Source organism: Lepidochelys kempii, chromosome 11 (genome assembly GCF_965140265.1).
Source record: "Lepidochelys kempii isolate rLepKem1 chromosome 11, rLepKem1.hap2, whole genome shotgun sequence".
In the NCBI taxonomy this organism is placed as follows: Eukaryota; Metazoa; Chordata; order Testudines; family Cheloniidae; genus Lepidochelys; species Lepidochelys kempii.
In genome coordinates, this window is record NC_133266.1 from 57,081,824 (window position 1) to 57,105,201 (window position 23,378).

The 23,378-nt window shown below is 42.0% G+C and overlaps 1 protein-coding gene across 1 annotated transcript in view; it reads right to left on the reverse strand.

The window, feature by feature from the left end:
• BOLL (boule homolog, RNA binding protein) overlaps positions 1 to 23,378 on the reverse strand; it is a 69,234-nt gene that overhangs the window by 36,280 nt on the left and 9,576 nt on the right. The window contains exons 2-5 of the mRNA XM_073306316.1: positions 18,292 to 18,435; positions 12,230 to 12,321; positions 7,050 to 7,104; positions 312 to 387 (exon numbers count right to left, since the gene is read on the reverse strand). Of these exons, the coding sequence (XP_073162417.1) occupies positions 312 to 387; positions 7,050 to 7,104; positions 12,230 to 12,321; positions 18,292 to 18,435 (367 nt within the window). The remainder of the gene's footprint in view (positions 1 to 311; positions 388 to 7,049; positions 7,105 to 12,229; positions 12,322 to 18,291; positions 18,436 to 23,378) is intronic.

Sequence of the window (23,378 nt, forward strand, 5' to 3'; positions counted from 1 at the left end):
GGAAGGGGCATACTGCCATACCAGAGAGTCACATTCCATGCAGCCTACCCACATTCAAGTGGATACAGTCTTCATCCATTGGATCCCTTCCATGCAATATACAAAGGAACATACAGTAGGAGGTTAAAGGATGGTGCCTGGAAATCTGGTTCTTTTGACATTTTTGTTAGTATGTCAGTGCTTCCACATGCTGACTATTCTGATCATATTCAATGCTCTGGATTAGTACAGTACAGGTCCAACACAGATATTTTTGGTTAAGAGTTCTATTTATATCACATACAGCTAAAGAATATAATGAAAATACATACGAGGAATCCCTACTTGTTGTTTTCTTATTGCTGGACCAATATTCAGTTTCTTATCCTTATAATTAAGTTTTTCAGCCTAAAACAAACAAAGAAAAACACTTAATATTCAGTACTTTTACTTCTTATTTTTTGGGTCCATATAACTACTGAAAGTAAAACTAGAAGTAGATGATAGTGAACACACCCAAGAAGCTTCTTTCAGATCTCTGATAGTGTTCCTCAAGTACTAAAAAAACCCACTTTTATTATCTAAGTCCTTGGCTTCATTTTGCAAAAATTACCAATTGTGCTCCAATATGTACATGGTGCTTACTGTGATTTGGGCAAATGCTAAATAAAATTTACTTCTGAATGCTAATGGAGCTTCCTGACCAGCTACCAGAGACATAAATAACTGCTAGTAAAAACACTAGTTTTACTTTTTTCCTTTTAAAAAATGTCGTCATAAAAATATTTGAGTTTACTTTAAAAAAAAATTAACTATATTAAAACATGCAATTAATACACTGCAAGGCTACTATATACTTTATAACAGTTGACAGCAATAATTCAGCTGGTGTGCTGTAAATTCACACTCTGAGGGCTTGGATACACTTGCGAGTTAGAGCAGCCTCGGACGCCCTAACTCATGATGCGTCTATGCTGGCAAGGTACGTAAAGCTCCCGGACTCCGTGGCTGGAGGGCTCCTGGTAGTCTACCTCCACAAGAAGCATAACGCTTCCTGCGCCCCGGCTGGAGCACCACGGCGCCAGTGTGGATGCCCTGATCTATTAATGCGCTCTGATCGGCCTCCAAAAGTGTCCCACAATGCCTGTTCTAGCCACTCTGGTCATCACTTTGAACTCTACTGCACTGCCCTCTGGTGACCGACTGTCAAAGCTGCCCTTTAAATTCTCTGGGAATTTTGAAAATCCCCTTCCTGTTTGCTCAGTAAGGCGTGGAATGCTCTCAGTGAATCTTTCCTGGTCACCTCGCCTTAGGGCGACCAGACAGCAAGTGTGAAAAATCAGGACAGGGGGTGGGGAATAATAGGAGCCTATATAAGAAAAAAACCCAAAAATCGGGACTGTCCCTACAAAAACAGGACACCTGATCACCCTACTATGCCCCCACACACCAGGCAATCCCCAGTGTGGAGCAATGGTGAGGTACTGGACCTCATCAGTGTTTGCGGGGAGGAAGCTGTCCAGTCCTGGCTTTGCTCCAGCCGCAGGAATTACGATACCTTTGGGCAGATATCAAGGGACATGATGGAAAGGGGCCATGACCGGGACGCACTGCAGTGCAGGGTTAAAGTGAAGGAGCTGCGGAATGCCTACCACAAAGCCTGTGAGGCAAAACACCGCTCCGGTGCTGCTCCCACCACCTGCCGTTTCTACAAAGAGCTGGACGCAATACTTGGGGGCAACCCCACCTCCACTCCGAAGACCACCACGGACACTTCAGAGCCCAGTTCAGCAAGGCAGGAGGAGGAAAGCAAGAGCGAGGGTGCTGAGGAGGAGGGAGACAGCCTGGCATCCCTAGATGCATGCAGCCAGAAGCTGTTTTCAAGCCAGGAGGAAGGTAGCCAGTCGCAGCGGATGGTGCTTGGGGAAGGACAAACACTAGAGAAAGTATCCGGTAAGCTGCTTTTATTTTGGGAAGGAAGTTGTTCGGTGCGGGCTCTTGGGGCGAAGAGGGTTAGGGCTGTATGCGTGCCTAGATGCAGAATAGGGCATTGATGTGCTCTCTCACATCGCGGTAATTGGCCTCAGTGATCTCTTCAAAGGTCTCATGCAGAAGCTGGGCAATCTGCTTGCGCAGGTTCCTTGGCAGAGCTACTGTGCTCCTTGTCCCAGTAAGGCTAACATGTCTGCGCCACTGTGCCGTGCGGGCGAGGGGACCATTCCTGCACACAGGCAAGCTGCCTATGGGCCAGGGCGGAAGCCGCACTGTAGTAGAAGACCCTCCCTTGCTTTCCAGGTCACCCTCAGCAGCAAGATATCTTCCAGGACAAACTCCTGTGGAAAATGTGGGGACAGTGTTCAGTATAGGGGCCCCCTGCACCTCTTGGCTCTCCCCAAGGCACAGAACCCCAGAGGACAGTACGGCCGTGAAACAATCATGCCCCTTGCCCCTGTGCTTACTCACCATTTTGGGGCTCCTGTGGGTTATGTGTGCTCGCTTTGGGAGGGGCAATTTCTGCTATTGTGTACACTGTGCTTGTCTTTAAGTATGGCCAAATCATTGCTGTGTCTGGTGTGAACAATGCTGCCTCTTTTAAGTGTTGCATTTTGGCTTTACAGATGCAACCTTGAGATCCCAGCTGTCCTTGTTATCAACGTCTGAAAGACTCCAAAGAATCAGGAGGTGTATGCAAAAAAGCAAAGAGGACATGCTGCATGATGTCATGCAGCAGTCCCTTAATGAAAATTAAAAAGGACAGGAGGGTCCGCCAGCAGAATGCGGATGGCCGGCACCAAAGCATGGAGTGCCAGCTAAGCATCATGGAGTGCCAGCTAAGCATCATGGAGTGCCAGCTAAGCATCATGGAGTGCCAAGCGGACTCGATACAGGTGCTTGTAGCAATGCAGGGGGAGCACTTCCGTGCCCGCCCCCCCTTCAGCCCTTGTCCCAAAACTCTTTCCCTTGTGGCCCCATGTCACCGCCAACCCACTTTTCCCAACATCCAGGTTCTTAACGCCACCAGCTGCCTCCAACACCTGTAGCTTCACCACCCAGCCCTGCAAACTACGACCCTTACCCACTGCACTCAACCTCTATCACCATGCATTTTAGCCATCCTGAAGTGCAGCACCCATTGCACAGCTCTCCGGACAGGAAGGCTGAGTATGCTAGGACATACGCAAACCTGTGATTGTCCCGTTCCCCACCTCACCCTCTTCCCTTGTCCCACACAGCACAGATGTGTCATGCCCTTTCTGTTTCCCAAGCAGTTGTTTCTTTGCAATAAATGAATTTTTTGGCTTTGAAAACATTCTTTATTATTGCATTAAGTAAAAGATACCATAGCCCAGGAAAGCACCAGGCACTGCAAGTCAGTGCATCATATGTAGCAAACACAGATTCCTACTAACATTGGAACCACTGCACTTCACTCCCATGTAGGGCACCAAACATTACTGGTGGCTTTCAGCCTCAAATTTCTCCCTCAAGGAATCCCTAATCCTTGCAGTGCTGTGCTGGCCCCTCTAATAGCCCGGCTCTCTGGCTGTTCAAATTCAGCCTCCAGGTGTTGAACCTCTGAGTTCCATGCCTGAGGGAATCTTTCAACCTTCCCTTCACAAATGTTATGGAGGGTACAGCACGCAGATATAACCGTGGGGATATCATTGGCCAGGTCCAGCTTCCCATACAGACAGCCACAGCAGCCCCTTAAACGGCCAAAAGCACACTCCACAGTCATTCTGCACCAACTCAGCCTGTTGTTGAACTGCTCCTTGCAGCTGTCAAGGCTCCCTGTGTAGCCACGGCATTAAAGGGTAAGCAGGATCTCCAAGGATCACAATGGGCATTTCGACTTCCCCTACGGTAATCTTCTGGTCTGTGAAGAAAGTCCTGGCTTGCAGCTTCCTGAACAGGCCTGTGTTGCGAAAGATGCGTGCGTCATGCACCTTTCCGGACCAGCCTGTGTTAATGTCAATGAAACGCCCATGGTGATCCACAAGCGCCTGGAGAACCATCAAGAAATACCCCTTCTGATTAACGTACTCTGAGGCTAGGTGGGCTGGTGCCAGAACTGGAATATACTTCCCATCTATCACCACTCCGCAGTTAGGGAAACCCATTTGTGCAAAGCCAGCCACAATGTCATGTACGTTACTCAGAGTCACAGTTCTTCTGAGCAGGATGCGACTAATGGCCCTGCAAACTTGCATCAACAGGATTCCAACGGCCGACTTCCCCACTCCAAACTGGTTAGCGACTGATCAGTAGCTGTCTGGAGTTGCCAGTTTCCAGAGTGCAATAGCCACCTGCTACTCTACCAGCAGGGCAGCTCTCAATCTCGTGTCCTTGTGCTGCAGGGTGGGGGCGATCTCAGCACACAGTCCCATGAAAGTGGCTTTTCTCACCTCAAAGTTCTGCAGCCACTGCTCGTCATCCCAGACTTGCATGACGATGTGATCCCACTACTCAGTGCTTGTTTCCTGAGCCCAAAAGCAGCGTTCCACGGTGGTGAGCATGTCCATGAATGCCACAAGCAATCTCGTGTGGTGTGCGTTATGTGAGTCGACATCATCCTCGGACTCCTCACTGTCAGTTTGTAGCGTAAGGAGTAACTTGACTGCAATTCATGACGTGTTGGTGAGACCCATCGGCATATTCCTCAGCAGTTCAGGATCCATTCCCACAGACCGAAAGGGAAGACAGAGCGCACAGTACAAAAACCATTGAAAGATGGTGCCAAATGTGGACGGAAGCACAGGGATTGCTGGGATGCAAAGTGATGCATCAGGGGTATTGGGACAGGACCCAGAATGCCCTACACCCTCCCACCCCCTTCCCACAAGCCACAGCACCAGAATGGGAAGAGATGCTCTGTAGGATAGCTGCCCATAATGCACCGTTCCCAATGCCACTGCAAGTGGCGCAAATGTGGCCACACCAGTGCGCTTGCAGCTGACAGTGTGAACACAGTGCAGCGCTTTCCCTGCTGCTGTCTCTAAGGGCTGGTTTAACTCACAGCGCTCTACATCTGCAAGTGTAGCCATGCCCTGAGGCTTGCAGCAGAGTAACCTGCTGTGCAGGTTAGTGCTGTCTACACTGGGAGTTAGGTCAGCTTAAAGACATCACTCTGGAGTATGGATTTTTCACACCCCTGAGTAACACAGCTAAGCTGACTTAATTTTCTAGTGTAGACCAGGCCAAAGTGTAAATTCAAGTAGGATGGGGCTACTTTTATTTACATCTTCTTTCAGCTCCTCATCATTTAAAGGAAAACAACAAAAGTGACTATAAAAATACTGTCAAATGCACAAAGTAAACCAACTGCAAACTTTCACTAATATCTTTCATTTATAGTAGATGTAAGTATTACTTTGCATCTGCAGTAGTTAAAACAAAAATCAGACAGCAATGTGATTTTTAAATTGTAAGTGTCCCTTTTATCCTGCTTCTGCAAAAGGAAATCTGGAGGAACCAGAGGGCCTGATTCTCCATTTCCCTGAACACTTTGTAGTCATTTACACCAGGACAAAATGGGTGTAAAATCAGAATCAGGACCCACGTTTCCACTGCCAGAGCTAGAAGGTTCAAGTACCAGATACAATATATACATTAGGGAGCTAACAATAAAACCTCAAACCTTTTGCAGTTTTATTATCCAGAATATTTATTTAAAGGAAATGTATAAAGATATCAGTTGCAGTCAAGTCCAAAGGCAACAGTCAGAGAACAGAATACTTTCCTCCTCCGGGCCCCAATTCAGCAAGATATTTAAGCACTTGCGTAACGCTAAGCACTGTCTATGTGCTTAAAAATTAGGCACGTGCTTTGCTGAATTTGAGCTCTGGAACACAAAGGATGGTACTGTGTTCTCTTTCATGGCAAATAAACCTATTTAATGGAAAGCAGCAAGTGAGACACGATAACAAGTGTACAGTTTCCAGAGCCAAATTGCTTCCTGACACAGGTGGTGGGAACAAGCATCTCTCTGGTGATTGATGTTATATATTACATTGGTATTATCAGTCAGAATTTGGACTGCTTTTATATATATATGTATGTATATATTATTTTAACTAGAGTTGGTCAAAAATGGGAAATACCATTTCATAAAAATTTCATTAAGAATTTTCCAGCTCTTTGAATAAAATTTTCAATAAAATTTCAATATTTTAAAAATTTCAACCAGCTCTACTTGTTGATAGGCCTCCACTCAGTCTAGAAGAGGCTTTGCTTGAGATAACATCCTCTGGTCTTCTTCAGGGAACTTCATGAACACAACTGAGCCCATGGCTCATCCAGCCAACATAGCCCAAGCAGGCCAAAAGAACAGGTTGCAAAAGGCTAAGGTTGTGGAGCCATCATGGCTTCCTATATCCTAAGAGAAGGACAAGAAAGAATATCCTGGCAGCTAAGAAAGGTCCATTCTGGGGCAAACCTCACATTCGCAGGAGCAAGAATTAAGCATATCTGGAAGTGGGCCTCACAGATCTCAGAGTTTTTTGAGTGAACCTCAGTGGTTCCTCCTTGATGAGAGTGAGGTTAACTTCAATTTCTCTCATGATCTCAGCCTCAGCCCTAAAAATATAGTCTCCTTTACAGATGTCTTATGACAGCTGGATTCTCTACTCAAGAAAATCAAAGCACCAGCAGGAACTTCAGATCCAAGTGAGCAGTATACAAGGAAGAGGCTGGAAACAGTTATCTCTACAAAGTTAAGGTACCTGACACTGAACCATCAGCTTCACCTGCCTTAGTCAGCTCCACAGACTCCCAGCACCCACCCTCCCTTAAAACTAAATCTCTGAGATGTCTTCTTGGATGTTCTGTGGGTTCAGAAGGGAAAATAATGCTACTGCTACTTCTCTTCATCCTTCTGTACCAAGAAAAGAAAGCAACAAATCTGACAAACTGGCCCACAGACATCCTGGGCTTCTTTAATACCTTCAAATCCAAGCAGGTAAACACAGAAGGGACAAATATCCACTGGTAATGGATGTCTGCAAGCACTAATACCAAATTAAAGAATTTACCTAAACAATGAGTATAATGATGATTATATATCATCTTACCTCTTGTAAAATTTTTTGTGCATCTTCTTGAGTTTCAAAAGTGATGAAACCATACCTAAATAAAAATTACATGAATTATTTTTCTTGGCATACTACTTTATAACCTAAAACATGTTATATATTACATATTACACAAAATACTATGTTAAAACATTAAGTTTGAAAAGTAAAGCACTAAGAAGTTAATAAATGACAAATAAGGTTGCTGTGGCAACCTTAATTTGGCCCCAAATGCGTATGAACTATAATAGTCTTTAATTACATGATCACATTCTATTTTTCTCACAGGACCACTGTCTCATTCAGTGAACAGTGCTTAATGAGCAGCTATTCAATATTTTGTTTTATCTTCACTGTTCAGTGCGTGGCCCTGGCCCAGGCCCAGGCCCTGCTCTGAAGACAGAATTAACATCCTCATGGGCTTTTTTATAGTGATCATCACTATAATATGACTGCTTTATAAACATTAATGAATTTATTTTCACAGCACCTGTGAGAGGAAGGGGTATTATTATCCACATTTTACAGATGGGGAACTGAGTCACAGAGAGATTAAAATCAAAAGTATCCACTACATTTTGGTGCCCAATTTACTGTATACTATCCAAACCCTTCTCTGAAGGCATAATTATTAATATCCTCATGGGCTTTTCTATAGCACTGGCCAACAGCATCTGAATTCTTCACAAATATTAATTAATTAATTTTCACAGCATCCTGTGAGGTGACAGAGTGGTATTATCCTACTTTAGAGATGGTGAACACAGGAACAGAAAGTTTAAGGTAAAAATTCTTCACTGATTTTGGATGCTCAATTTGAGACACCTGTGACCTGATTTTTCAGCACACTTAGCATCATATAGCATTTTGTATGTTCAGACACAGGTTCCTATTGACATCAGCTGATGCTGAGAGTACTTAACACTTCTGAAAATTAAACACCAGGGTATCAAGTGGGGCACCCAGAAAATGAGGAATACACAATTAGTGATCACCTGTGAAGAGTTTGGTTTAAGTGACTTGCACAGCATCATCTAGAAACTCTGTAACATGGGCTGGGATAGAATCTCATTCTCCAGAGCAATATTTAACTGCTTTAACTATGAAATCATCCTTTTTCTTCCTGCAGTCCACTGCTTCATTCGCTACAGAACTTCCAATTTCTGCAACAAATAAAGCCGGGGTCTTATAGACAACAACCTCCTTCACTACACAACCTGATTCATTGTAGGGTGACCAGATGAAACGGGCAAAATATTGGGACACATGGGGGAAGAAAAAAAAAAAAGCAGCCGGAGCGGAGTTGCCAAAGCACAAAAAAAAAAAAAAAAACCTGCCGGAGTGGCCAAAGCTGCAATATCGGGACAAATGGCATCCTGACCATGCATCGGTCGGGACATGGGACAAAGAACTAAAAATCGAGACAGTCCCGATTTTATCGGGACGTCTGGTCACCCTAGATTCATTCCCACAGCAGGTCCATCCTCTGCCAAGAATGAGACAGGGGTCCTGTGGAAAAATAGTGTGTGATTATGTAATTTTAGAGAATGTATTATAATGCATATACACAAGAGATCACTTACTTTTGAGTGCTTGCCTTTGCAGTCTTAATGTTCTTCTAAACACTATTTTTTGTTTTTTATTTTAAATTTTAAAAAAGCAAACTGAAAAAAACAAACTTCATCCTACTGATATCCAAACGGTTCATCAGCAAGGTTGGAATCTACAGAGTCTGTGAATCCATCACACAGACCTCTGTCACTTGAGATAACTATGTAACTGATAGCTGTGATGGTAAGTTGTCATCCTCTGTGTGGACCGGAATTAAAGAAGAATGAGACACACACGTAACCTGTCGGTTTCAAATGTATTTGGTAAGAGCAGAATAATGGTGAGACACAGGGATCTTGGATTCCTTCTGCAGACCTTTTGCTTTCCCACCCTGGCTTCTTGTTCTAGTCCAATTCTCCCTGGATACCCAGTCACAGTGTCCAAGGCTCAGATTTCTAAACTCAGTCTCAGACTATTTACTTAGTGCAAATCTCCCCCCACTCCCAGTCTTCCCCCCTCCCCACACCCAGTACCAGTTCCCTTGCCCAACCTGTCCTCTTTTTACCACTTCAGACTCCTCAGCCTATCTGCTTCTCCCTTCTCGCACCACTAGCTCTTAGTCATAGTCTTCCTCATCCAGTCTCATCTCCCACCCCTCCCTGTCTCCTGATCTCAGTCTTTTTGCTTAAATAGTCCCAGTTCTACCCCTGTGCCACAGCTCCTTGTCAGATGTCTGCCCTCCTCAGTTTCCTTTTCCACACTGGTTCCTAATCCAAGTCTCCTTGTCCAGCTACTCCCAGTCCCCTCTCTCACCCCATCCAATCTCACTGTCCCACTCCCCCCTAGCCAACAGGTTCCAAGCTCACCATTCCTCTCACCAGCTCGCAGTCCCAGTTTCCTTGCCCAGCTAGCCCCAGTCTTTGTCCCATCCCAACTCCCACTTTTTCTCTTCCTCTTCCCTCTAGCTCCCCGCTCTAGCTCTTGTCCCTTCAGCATTTGAATCAGGCAACTTCCTCCTCCATGCTGCAGGGCCCAATGAGGGGAGGGTTCATTAAGAACACAAGAGAGACAGTTTCCCTGTTCCAAGTTTAGGTGCCTGGACCCAGCATCCAGAGTGACTGGAATCTTCAAGAATGTAGTTGCTAAAATCAAAGTCTCTATTGAGCATGTAGAAAAGAAGTACTTGTGGCACCTTAGAGACGAACAAATTTATTTGAGCATAAGCTTTCGATGAAGTGAGCTGTAGCTCATGAAAGCTTATGCCAAATAAATTTGTTTGTCTCTAAGGTGCCATAAGTACTCCTTTTCTTTTTGCGGATAAAGACTAACACGGCTGCTACTCTGAATACTGAGCATGTGTAAACTATGATTTTTCAAAGGCTTGTAACTGAGCCAAATTTGGGGCAATTTTCATGGGAATGGCAAAAGGAACATACCTGACACAAAGGACACTCCTCTTGCCAAATCTCAAGTTTCCAAATCTCCAAAGCATGGGGGCACTGGAGCTTTTCAAAGAAAAGGTCATCAGAGTTTTTTAAAATGGGCAAAGTAATGTATTTTTTCCAAGCTTCATATTCAGAAATTTTCCAGGTAAATTCAGCTTGAGACAGATACCTGTCATGCAAGATTTCAGCCAAAATGGTTAAAATTTGGCAAAGTTATAAGCAATTAAAGATGGGGTGTTTACGATGGGAAGTGCCGAGCAACCTTATTAATAGAAAGTGCTACCAGACTCATCTGTAATGACTGTAAACCTACCGACTTTTACTTTTTAAGGAAGCAAAAAATAAAATAAAATGACACTTCTAAAAGGAAGTTGGGACTCTATTTAAAAACGATAGCATATATGAAAGTTCTGGCTAAAGTTCAAAGTAATAGTAAGGGGAGCTGCAAACTCGTAATGAACTAAAATATTAAAAAACAAAAATCACAAAGCATTTTGGCTAACACACAAGAGCTTAACTTCAGTTTCCTTTCTCTTTTTCTTACACAGCTGCTCTGAGGAAAGGCAATAAGAAGATCTTATTAAAGAGACTGAAGCAAAAATACCTGTGGGAAAAAAGGGTGCTACACCAAGATATTGAGTCAACCCTATCTTGGGGAATGTTTTTGTAATAGGCTTTTTGCTTATGTTGAGAAAAATTTACTGCTGCTGAAAAATCTTGTTTGTTAGAGCAGTTTTATTGCTGCTAAATCAACCTACCAGCTTAAAATAGATAAGTAAGTTAATTCAAAATTTAAGGTTTCTACAGCAAAGTTTCCTCATCCACATTTCATGTTTGTTATTTATTATTGGCATTCTGGTAGCATCAATGTGCTAGGTGACGATTACACACCAAGGAAGATACAGTCCCTGCCATAAAGAGCTTCCAGTCTAAGAAAAAAAACAACATAAAAACTTTGAGGGAGAGGAATGGATTAAAGCAGGTAAGCAAAATATATACTCTTCAGCTACTCCTCCACCTATTAGTATTAGTCGGCTAGCTTCTTTTAGGTGTCAAGGCTGAAGTAGAACTGAAGCAGAGATTTGGAGGATAGGGTAGATGCCTTATGGATCAGTTCAGGGAAGGAATTCTGTGAGTTACCAAGGGGTGCACTGGAAGAAAACACGAAAACCACTGTCAGAGAGGTAGATAAATGGAGGTGGCAACAGTGGCAGGTGCAGACATTGGGGATACCATGATGAGAGACAAATGCAGTTAAGTAGCGAGGGGCAGAGTTGGTAATAACCTTGAAGGTGAGTAGAAAAGCTCCTCTTCTGGTGTGGGGCAGAAGCTTCTTCCTTCTGTGTTCAGAGTGAGTTTCAGAGATTGCAGTGACAAGGGATGAGGATGAATGAAGCTGCAAGTTGTCTCACATCTGCAGACTTAAGGTGCTGAAAACTATGACAGCCTCATACATAAGAATGGATCTAATATTTATGCAGGTACTCCATACCCCCTATTACAAGGGTCCTACTGCAACTCTTAGATGTGCTACACAGAACTCATAACTCGGGGGAAAGCGATGGTGATTTTATGCCACCTTTACACTCTCCTGATTTTGTGCTGCTCTGTGGCCCCTGGCATAACAGACAACCCTAGTGGCTTGCCTAAGTCATGGCAGCATGTCCCCAGTTACCTATATGCAACATAAATGTTCACAGTGCTACATGTTGTGGTCCTGCCAGCAACATGTCCCTTCCACCCTGCCCCCAGTATGCCCCCTGCACTAGAGCTTGCAAGCGGCTCTTCAGAATACAGCCTTAGTTCCTGAGCTGGGGGAATCTGTTCCTGATTGGATTCAAGTTTTCAGAGCTCCTTTATTCCACTCTGACCCTTTTACATGATGAGGTTCTCACCCATATTGTAACACAATGGACATTCTTGCCAGTGAAACTCCAGGTTAAAGTGAAGTCTAAGTGCTTAAAGAGGAGGAAAATAGTGATGTTAACCATATATTTATCAACACCACCATTCTGGGACACTGTAAGAAAGAAAACAAATGAACTGAAACTTGAGTGTGTCATATAATGCGATGCCAGTAATAACGTTATAAGCCACAAAAATCACAATCAACTTCTATTCTACTTATTCCACTTACTATTATGTTTTCAGAGTCCACAATGGATATATTGCAACTGTACTAACCCCTTTGATACTCCAGCTCTGTCATTTACTATCTTCACTTCTTTCACGCACCCATACTGGGCAAAAAACTTCCTTAGGTCATTTTCGTTAGTCTAGTAAAATAAAGCAAAAGAACAAAAAGAATACAAATAGGTTTGTTTAGTTATTAAATAAGAAATAACCACAAGATTGCTTTGGTTTGGACACACTGATCAACAAACTACTTGTAAATCCTGGGAGCAACTATTTATTAAAAAAACTAGAAATAGAGAAAAGCCTCCAAGGTGAATGTTTCTGTGACTCTTTTGGGGAGACGGTGGGTGTGGGGGCGGGAGTGGAGCGTGAGAGCGAAAGAGAGAGCAGGTAGTAATCTCAGTTTTTCTCTTACATGGTTTTAATCTTCAGAAATAAATCTAAGTATCTACTGAATTTACATTATAATTTTACTTCAATAATCTTCCCTTGTAACTTAATTATATCTGAATTCCATTTTGTCTCAGACAAGTCTTTCAGTTCTATATTTTAGTGTCATTTACAACATGAGGCATTATAATTTAGAGATCACTTTAAAACTTAAAACTAGGCATGTGTGTGTAGACTTCCACGAAGAATTTGCTAAGTTTGGAAAACAATCATTAAGATAAAGTGACGTTATTAGTCCATATTATGCAGGTCAAACAAAATTATCAAAATGGTCCCTTTTTATCATAAAGTTTATTACTGAAACACTGTGTACCACATATGCATAATATGGTCATTTTCTGTACTATTAAAAACATGCATCTAGTATGGTCTTCCAGACATACATTTATGTATCTAGAAGTAGACACTGAAATAAATACACCAGGCATTTGAATGTCTGATCCTGTGTGACCGTTGATTTGGCATGTGTTGAACCTCATGCTTCAAGGAAGTGTGCTGGTGAACATTGATCTTTGGATGCCTCAAGCCACTCCTGGATGGATCTAGAGTTCTCAGAGCCTCAAGGAAGTACTCAGAAGTTTTAATGTGTTTCTTTGATTCACCAGTCATTTTAAAAAATGTATGGTATATGTTGGAAAAATTCTTCTTCCACTTCTCCAAGGCTTACACTGCCTTGTATATGCCTCTAAGGAGCAGGAGAGTTTTTACTGATTACAGAGTTAATATAAGTTATCATAATGGTTGTGTCATTGAGACATTTGGTGAGTACTTTTTTGGAAGAATTTTACCTTCAAGACGTATTTTATAAAAAGGTGCTATTTTCTTGGTGCTACAAATTCAAACCCCCCAAAAACCAGAGACAGCAAAGCTGTGTGCAGCCTCAAAAATACAGGGAAGAATAGTAGGCAAGAGTAGATCTGAGCAGGTAGGAAATGTACTCCAAGGACTCATTACAGGTAAGCAGTCTTCCTCTCTCCTTTGAAAACTAACCCCACCGAATCCCACTTTCAGAAGATTAAAGTCACAGTCCACCAAAGGAGGGCTTAAAAGTACTAACAAAACAGAGACTGTAGAATTGTAGTCCTGACTTGAATATCACACCCAGTCCCTAAATCCAAGAGTAAAGCTTTGTAAACGTATGAATACAGCTCCATATAGCAGCTTTATGAATATCTGTAAACAATATTTCTCAGAGATGCTGTGGAACCTGCTTTAAATAAGATGTACTGTACTCCTATTTTTGGGTAATGATTCTGTATACAAACTTTTCTAATCCATAGAAAAAAGTCTCTGAGAAGAAGCTGCCTTCCCCTTGGATTTGCCTACAAAGATCAGTGTAATGGTTTACTCACATCTAACTGGAAATTCAAGGCATATTTAATTTGTGCAATTAAACTGTTAGTTTTAAGAAAATATGATCATAGTTATAAACTGGTTTAAATGAAATTCTGAAATAACATTTGGTGAGAATTTATGGTGCAAGCATTGTACTGTCTTATCGTGGAAAACAGTGTGGAAAAGGGCCAGTCATCAGGGATGAATTTTACTCAATAGATTGGATGATGTACTAGCCAGCCAAACCAGTTTTCAGGGAAAGATTCCCCAATGTTCTGGTCCCAAGAAAATGATGATTCTCATATAAGGGGGAAGACGTGTAGCAAGGTCTCCCCAAACACGATGTCAGACCATGCCTATGCCTCAGTTTCTCAACCTTCATGCAAGCCATTGGGCCAATTCACAGGTCAGTGCATCGATGAAGTTTCCACCAGTGTCAATATTTGAGTCCCTTTTCCCAAGGTTGTGTTTATTGTTCAAACATAAACACAATTCAACATCAAAGAAAGTAAACTTGGTCCTGCCACCTGGCCTCTGCCTAAGGGGGCTTCTGCTGCTGCCCACACAACAGGTCTCCCCAGCCAACTGGGTGACAACATGCACCAGGATCTCTAGAAAATTTCTTAAGAGTAGATGGACAAAGACCAAAAATCTCTGGACCAGAAGATGATACATAGATAAGGTTATAAGATGAATTGTAGTTGAGCTCAGAGTCACTGGAGTCTATATTTTTAAGCAAATAGTCCAAAATAAAATAAACTGTCAAAGATAAAGGAGCACTGTTCTTAATAGGTGTTCCTGTTGAAAACTGTTTCCACTTAGGGACACAAGTTTTCTCTGTTGAAGAGTCACAACTCTCTCCAGTAAAATCTGCAGTACCTCTTTTGAATATAGACTTCAACTGCTTTAGAGGGTATTAAGCTCCAAGTTACCAGGTACAATAACTTCAGATATAGATGTAGAATGTCAACTAGACTATGATAAAGGAGATTTGGAAGAACTGGTAGATGGGCATAGTCAGAAGGTTAAAGAACTAAACTTGCCATACTATGAAGATTATATAAATTCTGTCTTACTATATATCTCTTGGAAATAAAGGCAATGAGGGAACGTTGGTTTCAATCAAGAAGGAAGCTTCCCTGCCCATGAAACAGAAATGTGGACAACCCGGTGATGTCTCTTGTGGCAAACAGGTCCATATTTAAGGATTTCCCACTTCTGTGTCCACAGAGTTCTTCAGAAACAATTTGAATTGTACACAGAGCATGCAGCTCAGTTTGTCCACCAGGATGCTTTCCTTGCCTATGAGAAACTTTATTTATGCCAAAATATCTTGAGGCATGGTCAGAGTCTGTTGAGGCCTATTACCAGAGCAAAAGGAGTTTCAGCCTATTTCTGGAGAATGTGGAGGACATATATACATGAGACCATGATTGCCAGAAACCTTAGGAAATATATTGTGTCCTGTGCTCTCATGAATATAATTATCCTCTAGAACGAAATTGTCCTGTGGTCTCTTGCAGCTAAGCTTCTGCAGAGAAGCACAGACATGAAGGGAAACAGGAATAAAACAATGATACTAGATTTACTGCATAGTTATCAAGAGTCCAATCCAATATGATGTCTAGACGTTTACTAGAATGTGCATGTAAGAACTTCTAGCTTTTTTGTTGGCTCCTGTACAAATCAGAATGCAAAGGCTACTGCTGTGTTCTTTAAAAGTGCTAATGTTGAGCGATAGGCTAAATCTGAGATGCTTGGCTCTGGCACTAGAGAAAGAGGACTGATTTACTTTGAAAATATGATGTTAAAGACCATCTAATAGACTTGGCCTCTGTAAGTTTTCTAAGGCCTTATCTGTGATTCTGTTGAACAGAGTGGAGCTTACAAATGAAAGAGACTGGAATTCTTCAGTCACGAATTGTGCATCAGGGATAACTGCTGTGGTGACTGACCAAGTTGCTGTAACAGAGGAAATGAAAGCAGTAGAACTGGTTGGAAAGAGGAAACATTTTTTGTGAAAATTTCACTGAAAAACCTGTCTCTGTTTTTCCATCAATTTTGAATGTTTTCAACAACTCTAGCAAGTGGCTTACAAGGAGTATGACACTCTCTGGCCTTTGGAAAGATTTCCTCCCAGAAATTATCTAAGATTGGCAGGAATCTATCCTAGGTTTTGAATCCACATCTCGCTAAGCCCATTTGGTAGTATTCTTAGCTGAAAGGGTTATTTCCCCTTCCCAATGAAATTCATATTCCTTATTCTCACTCTCTGAGGGAGAGATGACCTAAAGCTTTCCCACTGTTAGACCTCTCAGCTACTGCACAAACAATTAGATACCCTTCATCAGACAGGATAAGTATAAAAATTATTTGAAATACTGATGGTCCTTGGCATAGCTAGCCACAGGAAAGACAAAATTGGGAGGGAGGGAGACAGAAGTCTTTACCAGAATATTTTTTTTTATACAAAGAACTATCTGCCCTCCTAATGAAGCTCCAAATATACTGAAGAGCCTGTACATTTTCCTCTCAAGAGTAAAAACATGAATTTCCAATGCCTCAGCCACATGATCAAAAAGATCCCAGAAGTTCTTGTAATTATTATGCAAGATATACTGGGTAAATTGTCAGCCATAATGATGGACAAGATAAATATCTTCCATATCCATTCTTTTCTTTCTCTTAATTTGAGTCAATACTCAATGGGTCCTCAGACTAATTGCATTAAGGCAGAGAGGATACTGATGGTGGGAAAGAAGGAACAGCTGAACAGACCAAAAGAAGCAGAGGTCCAGGGTTCTAAAGTGGTAAAAAAAGAAAACGAGAGCAGCAGGGAAATCACCAAATGTTCAGATCAGCAAAGGAATGTGCATATGGCCCCATATTTATTGCCTTTTGGAGGGTCCAGAGCATGTAGCATCAAAGCTGCATGTGTTCCATGAGTTAGGATATGTACTAGCAATACTCTGTGGCAAATCCTTAAACAAACATGCTTACTTTTCCTAGATATTACCCTGTGTAACAGGATGGCTTGCCCCTTTATGGGCCACTGGCCTGTGCCCAGCCAACCCTGATTACTGAAGAGGCACACGTGAGCGAGATTAGCTGTCTCCCTATAAAGAGTAGCAAGAAATGGAAGAGGAGGAGGTAGAGAGAGAGAGTTGTAGAGACTAGCAAAGAGAGGAGACTTAGTGGTAGGTTTGGAGGATATACTCCTCAGGGCAGAGATTAAGGCTAGCAGGGTAACTGCCATATTGTCACTTTGATTTGCTGTTTTGGAAAATGAACAAAAGCCTGGCCAGAAGGGCCTGTGAGATTGATCTTGTGTCAGTTTGGTAGCACAGCCCTGAAGGAGGAGAAAGTTGATGGCAGGGCACTGCAGAGGCATCTCAGGCAATGACGGCGGCGCACAGGAGACATCACCCCACAACAAAGTAAAGAAAATATGCTTAACTTCCTTTTATTGTGAAATGGAGTGGAGCTGAAGGTACAGATACTTACTAATAATATGGAGATGTTTCTTACCTACAGTACTGTTTTGTGTAGAAAAAAGGAATAAGTTGATTTTGTGATTCAAAGATGATTAATGTAGTATACCAGATTGTCATTTTTAGCTCTGTCTAGAGGTATTTTTTTAAAATTCTGCTCTAAAAATGTATAATCTACAAAACATCTGTATTACAAATAACTTTTCAGATATTTTTATAAAGAATGCTTGTAGCAGTTCAATATGCAAATAAAAATAGCCATCTTTCTGTGGCAAAATCAGATAAAACAGAATTTTAAGGCTTAGTTTACAAGGATATTATCGCAAAGACCACCATCATCTCACAACCATCACTGTAATGTAGGGGTTCCCAAACTTGGTTCACGGCTTGTTCAGGGTAAGCCCCTGGTGTGCCGCAAGACACTTTGTTTACCTGAGCGTCTGCAGGTACGGCGGCTCACAGCTCCCAGTGGCAGCAGTTCGCTGTTCCCGGCCAATGGGAGCTGCAGGAAGTGGTGCAGGCCGGGTCACTGCTTTCTGCAGCTCCCATTGGCTAGGAAAGGTGAACTGCGGCCACTGGGAGCTGCGAGTGGCCGTACCTGAAGACACTCAGGTAAACAAAGTGTCTTGTGGCCCGCCAAGGGATTACCCTGAACAAGCTGCGAACCAAGTTTGGGAACCCCTTGCTGTAATCAAACAACACAATAAAATGTATTTTATATATGCTTATACCTAACATGCATAAAACTAATGAATATATAAAGTAAGACTAATAAAGAAAAAAATATCAAAACATTTATGCTATTACTTATCTACCAAGATTAGAAAAAAATACCTTAAAATCGATTCCTCCAACAAAGATGCGATTAGGAATAACTGTTCCAAATTTTGGGGCACTTGTTGGGTTATTTAAAGGCACGGGTGACACAGTGTTGGGGGATGGAGACAAAGATTCTGTTTGTGTCTGAATTGTGGTTTGCTGTTTGAGAGAAAAATATTTTTGTAAAATTTATTTTTGACATTTTGTATAGTATAAACCAGTAAAGCAAAACACATCCACACAGAAAAACGTGGAGATTCTTTGAGAACACACAACATGCTGAACAGTCAAACATTTACCATGATTTATTTATTTCTAACCAATGGCACTTATCCAGTTTTCTTCCAGGGTCCTTATCCAGGCTTATTCAGTAAAGTACTTAAATGTACCAAATAAGCATGTCAAGTGCTTAAATACCCTACTGAATTGGGTCTCAGATTAAGATCTTTGGGTCTATTTTTTATTTTGTTTGTACACACCCTGCACTATGGGGGCCCAATCTCGACTAGACCTTCTGGTTGTTACTGTAATATAACATATAATAATAATGAGGAGCGCCTTACTTTAAACTGACAAAAGGCAGTCATTATCCACTACAGGACAGGATTCCCACTGCACTCCAATCATGGATAACAGAACTGGAATGGACCTTCTGTCCAATCACATCTCACAGACTGGACTCTGCACTATACTATGCTTTCTGTGCATTTCTAAAATTATGCGTCTTGAACATATCTTGTGCCTGATTTTCAGAAATGCTAAGCACCCACAACTCCAAATGAAGTCAATGGGAGGAACAGGTGCCCAGCACTTGTAAAGATCAGGTTCCCCAGGCTGGTCCAGTAAGGCCACTTTGCTTTTCTTACACAGTGCAAAATGGCCTTAAATTGGCTGTAAATTCTAGCAGATAAGCCTTCCCCCCCGTGCACCCCTGTCTCTGCTGGTGTAAAGCCCCCCCCGTCTCTGCTGGTGTAAAGCTGACAAAGGCAACACAGTTGCCACCAATGCCAGCTACACCTTACCCAGCCATAAGGGAAAGGGTAAGGTGGAGCTTGCTGGGGCCATTAGCATGGTGGAAGTTAGAATAGCTGCCCTACTGTTCTGATTTCCTCTGGTTTGGGCAGCCAAGGATCAAGAGACCATAACAGCTCCCTGCAGCTGCCACTGTTTGACTGTCTCTATTTTAAAAAAGGTTTAACATCCAAACTAAGTGTATCCTTACCTTAATCCAGTTTAACAGTATCCTGTATAAATAATTTTTTTCATGTAATCCTAAAGTATTATATATGTATGTTTTCAAATCACCTGTTATGCATTATTTTGGCTTTCTGCGTAAACTTAAAGTCTCAAAATTATCCTCATGACTGCCAATATTTAAACTCTTTTTTGATTTTTTCATATCAATTTTCATGTGTAGGAGGAATCTGAAGAACAGTGATTGAAACCCTGACTACATCGAAGTCAATGACAAAATTTCTACTGACAACAATGAGACCAGGATTTCACCCAGTATTCCTGATGCAGTCTCACTCACACAATAAGGAGTCGTGATACTGCTTTAATTTTATAAGTTATTTCTCTTCTAACAACATTGTACAACTGTTTGACCCATTAAAAATGGGTATCATATTTTGTGCACTTGCTTTCAATTTGTTATCCCACAAAAAGGTTCATTTTTTCTCCATATTTGTTTTCTATACATATTCTGCCAAGCTATGATCTTGCATCTTTTCATATAGGAATTCATACAATTAAGTTTTAATTTCCCCAAATGCCTTGCTCCCTCTGAATTTGAGCATTTCATCTTGTGTATATTGCTTCATCAGGAAATAAATGTAAGATAATGTTTAACTTATTTTCTTTCTGGATGTTAGAAGATATACTGAATAGTGACCCTGTCATAAATATAAAGGGAAGGGTAAACCCCTTTGAAATCTCTCCTGGCCAGGGGAAAGCTCCTCTCACCTGTAAAGGGTTAAGAAGCTAAAGGTAACCTCGCTGGCACCTGACCAAAATGACCAATGAGGAGGAGACAAGATACTTTCAAAAGCTGGGAGGAGGGAGAGAAACAAAGGGTCTGTGTGTCTGTCTGTATGCTGGTTTCTGCAGGGGATAGACCAGGAATGGAGTCTTAGAACTTTTAGTAAGTAATCTAGCTAGGTATGTGTTAGATTATGATTTCTTTAAATGGCTGAGAAAAGAATTGTGCTGAATAGAATAACTATTTCTGTCTGTGTATCTTTTTTGTAACTTAAGGTTTTGCCTAGAGGGGTTCTCTATGTTTTTGAATCTAATTACCCTGTAAGATATCTACCATCCTGATTTTACAGGGGGGATTTCTTTATTTCTATTTACTTCTATTTTTATTAAAAGTCTTCTTGTAAGAAACTGAATGCTTTTTCATTGTTCTCAGATCCAAGGGTTTGGGTCTGTGGTCACCTATGCAAATTGGTGAGGCTTTTTATCCAACATTTCCCAGGAAAGGGGGGGTGCAAGTGTTGGGAGGATTGTTCATTGTTCTTAAGATCCAAGGGTCTGGGTCTGTAGTCACCTAGGCAAATTGGTGAGGCTTTTTACCAAACCTTCCCCAGGAAGTGGGGTGCAAGGTTTTGGGAAGTATTTTGGGGGGAAAGATGCGTCCAAACAGCTCTTCCCCAGTAACCAGTATTAGTTTGGTGGTAGCGGCCAATCCAAGGACGACGGGTGGAATATTTTGTACCTTGGGGAAGTTTTGACCTAAGCTGGTAAAGATAAGCTTAGGAGGTTTTTCATGCAGGTCCCCACATCTGTACCCTAGAGTTCAGAGTGGGGGAGGAACCTTGACAGACCCCAATACAGAGCCCTGCAGAACTCCAATATCTCCATTTTCCCCTTCCTCACAGGAGGCTGTTCCTCCTCTGAATTCTCAATGAGTTTTTTGGAAAAATTCAAGTAGCGTTCAATGCAAGAAAAAACTTTTCACATGAAAATACAATAGTAAAAATGAACAGAATTTTAGCACTCAGAAGTCATAAAACTCCCCAAGTTAAGGGTGTTTTGGCAATTAACTTTGTAATGATGTACATATGTAGCATTATTTTTTATTCTTTTGACTTAATTTAAAAAAACACTCATGTTTTAACCTACTATTGATATAACACCTATGAGTTCTAGAAGTAAAAGATAAGAGAAAATTATCTATTTTTGTTTTTGTGTATTTGAAAACACTTTGCCTTAGTTTCAGTTTACCCTGAATACAGAATTAGTCAATTTCTCCTTTCTATCTATCAAGCTATTTACATAACCACAGAAAGGTAGGGCTGGAAGGGACCTGGTCCCAAAGTCCAGCCGTCTGCACTGAGACAGGACCAAGTAAACCTAGACCACCCCTGACAAGTGTGTGTTCAACCTGTTTTTAAAAACCTCCAATGAGCGGGCTTCCACAACCTCCCTTGGAAGCCTGTTCCAGAACTTAACTACCCTTATTAAGTTTTTCCCAATATCTAACCTGAATCTCCCTTGCTGCAGAGTAAGCCCATTACTACCTGTCCTACCTTCAGTGGACATGAAAAACAATTGATCATGGCCCTCTTTAAACCAATCCTTAACATATTTGAAGACTGTTATCATGTCTCCCCTCAGTCCTGTTTTCTCAAGACTAAACATGCCCAGTTTTTTAAACTTTCCTCATAGGTCAGGCTTTCTAAACCTTTTATAATTTTTGTTGCTCTCCTTTGGTCTCTCTCCAATTTATCCACATCTTTCCTAAACTGTGGTGCCCAGAATTGGACACAGTCCTCCAGCGGAGGTCTTACCAGTGCCAAGTAGAGTGGGACAATTGCCTCCTGTGTCTTACATACAACAATCCTGTTAATACACCCCAGAATTATATTAGCTTTTTTTGCAACTGCACCACATTGTTGGCACATATTCAATTTGTAATCCACTGTAAACCCCAGATCCTTTTCAGCATTACTTCCACCTAACCAGTTACTTTGCATTTTGGAGTTGTAATTTTGATTTTTTTCTTCCTAAGCACAGTACTTTCCACTTGTCTTCACTGAATTGATTTCACACCAATTCTCTAATTTGTCCAAGGTCATTTTGAATTCTAATCTTGTCCTCTAAAGTGCATGCAACCCCTTCCAGCTTTGTGTTATCTGCCAATTTTATAAGCATATTCTCCACTCCATTATTCAAGTCATAAATTAAAATATTGAATAGTACCAGACTCACAAATGACCTATATGAGAACCCAATAGATAGCAAATCATTGACAACTATTCTTTGAGTACCATCTTTCAACAAACTGTGCCCATCTTATGGTAATTTCATTTTGATCACATTTTGCTAGTTTTGATTATGACAAGGTCATGTGGTACTGTCAACCTTAAATAAAAACAAGATATACCATGTCTACTGCTTCCCCCAAATCCACTATGCCAGTAACCCAGTCAAAGAAGGAAATTAGGCTGGTTTGGCATGATTTGTTCTTGACAAATCCCTGCCGGCTATACCTTATAACCCTATTATCTCTAGGTGCTTACAAACTGACTGTTTAAATTAATTTGTTCCAATATCTTTCCAGGCATCAAAGTTAGGCTGCCTGGTCTATAATTCCCCAGATCCTCTTTGTTCCTCTTGTTAAAGACAGGTACTATACTTACCCTTCTCCAATAGTCTGGGACATCATCTGTCCTTCATGAGTTCTCAAAGATATGTATAGGGCTCCTATCATCATAGTATGCTCCCTACAATCATAAGCTCCCTACAATCATAAGTATTTATCCCAGAGGTGGCCAAACTATGGCCCACGGGCCACATCTGGCCCGTGGGACCATCCTGCCCGGCCCCTGAGCTCCTGGCCCAGGAGACTCACCCCCACCCCCTCCCCCGCAGTTCCCCCTCCCACGCAGCCATGTGGCTGCATGGGCAGCGGGGCTGCGAGCTCCTGCCGCTCTGAGGGGCATGGTAAGGGGGAGGTGGTGGCAGAGGTTGGGTAGGGGGTCCCAGGTGGCAGTCAGGGGACAGGGAGCAGGGAGCGGTTGGATGGGGCGGAGGTTCTGGGGCGGTCAGGAGTCAGGGAACAGGGGGGGTTGGATAGGGCATGGGAGTCCCAGGGG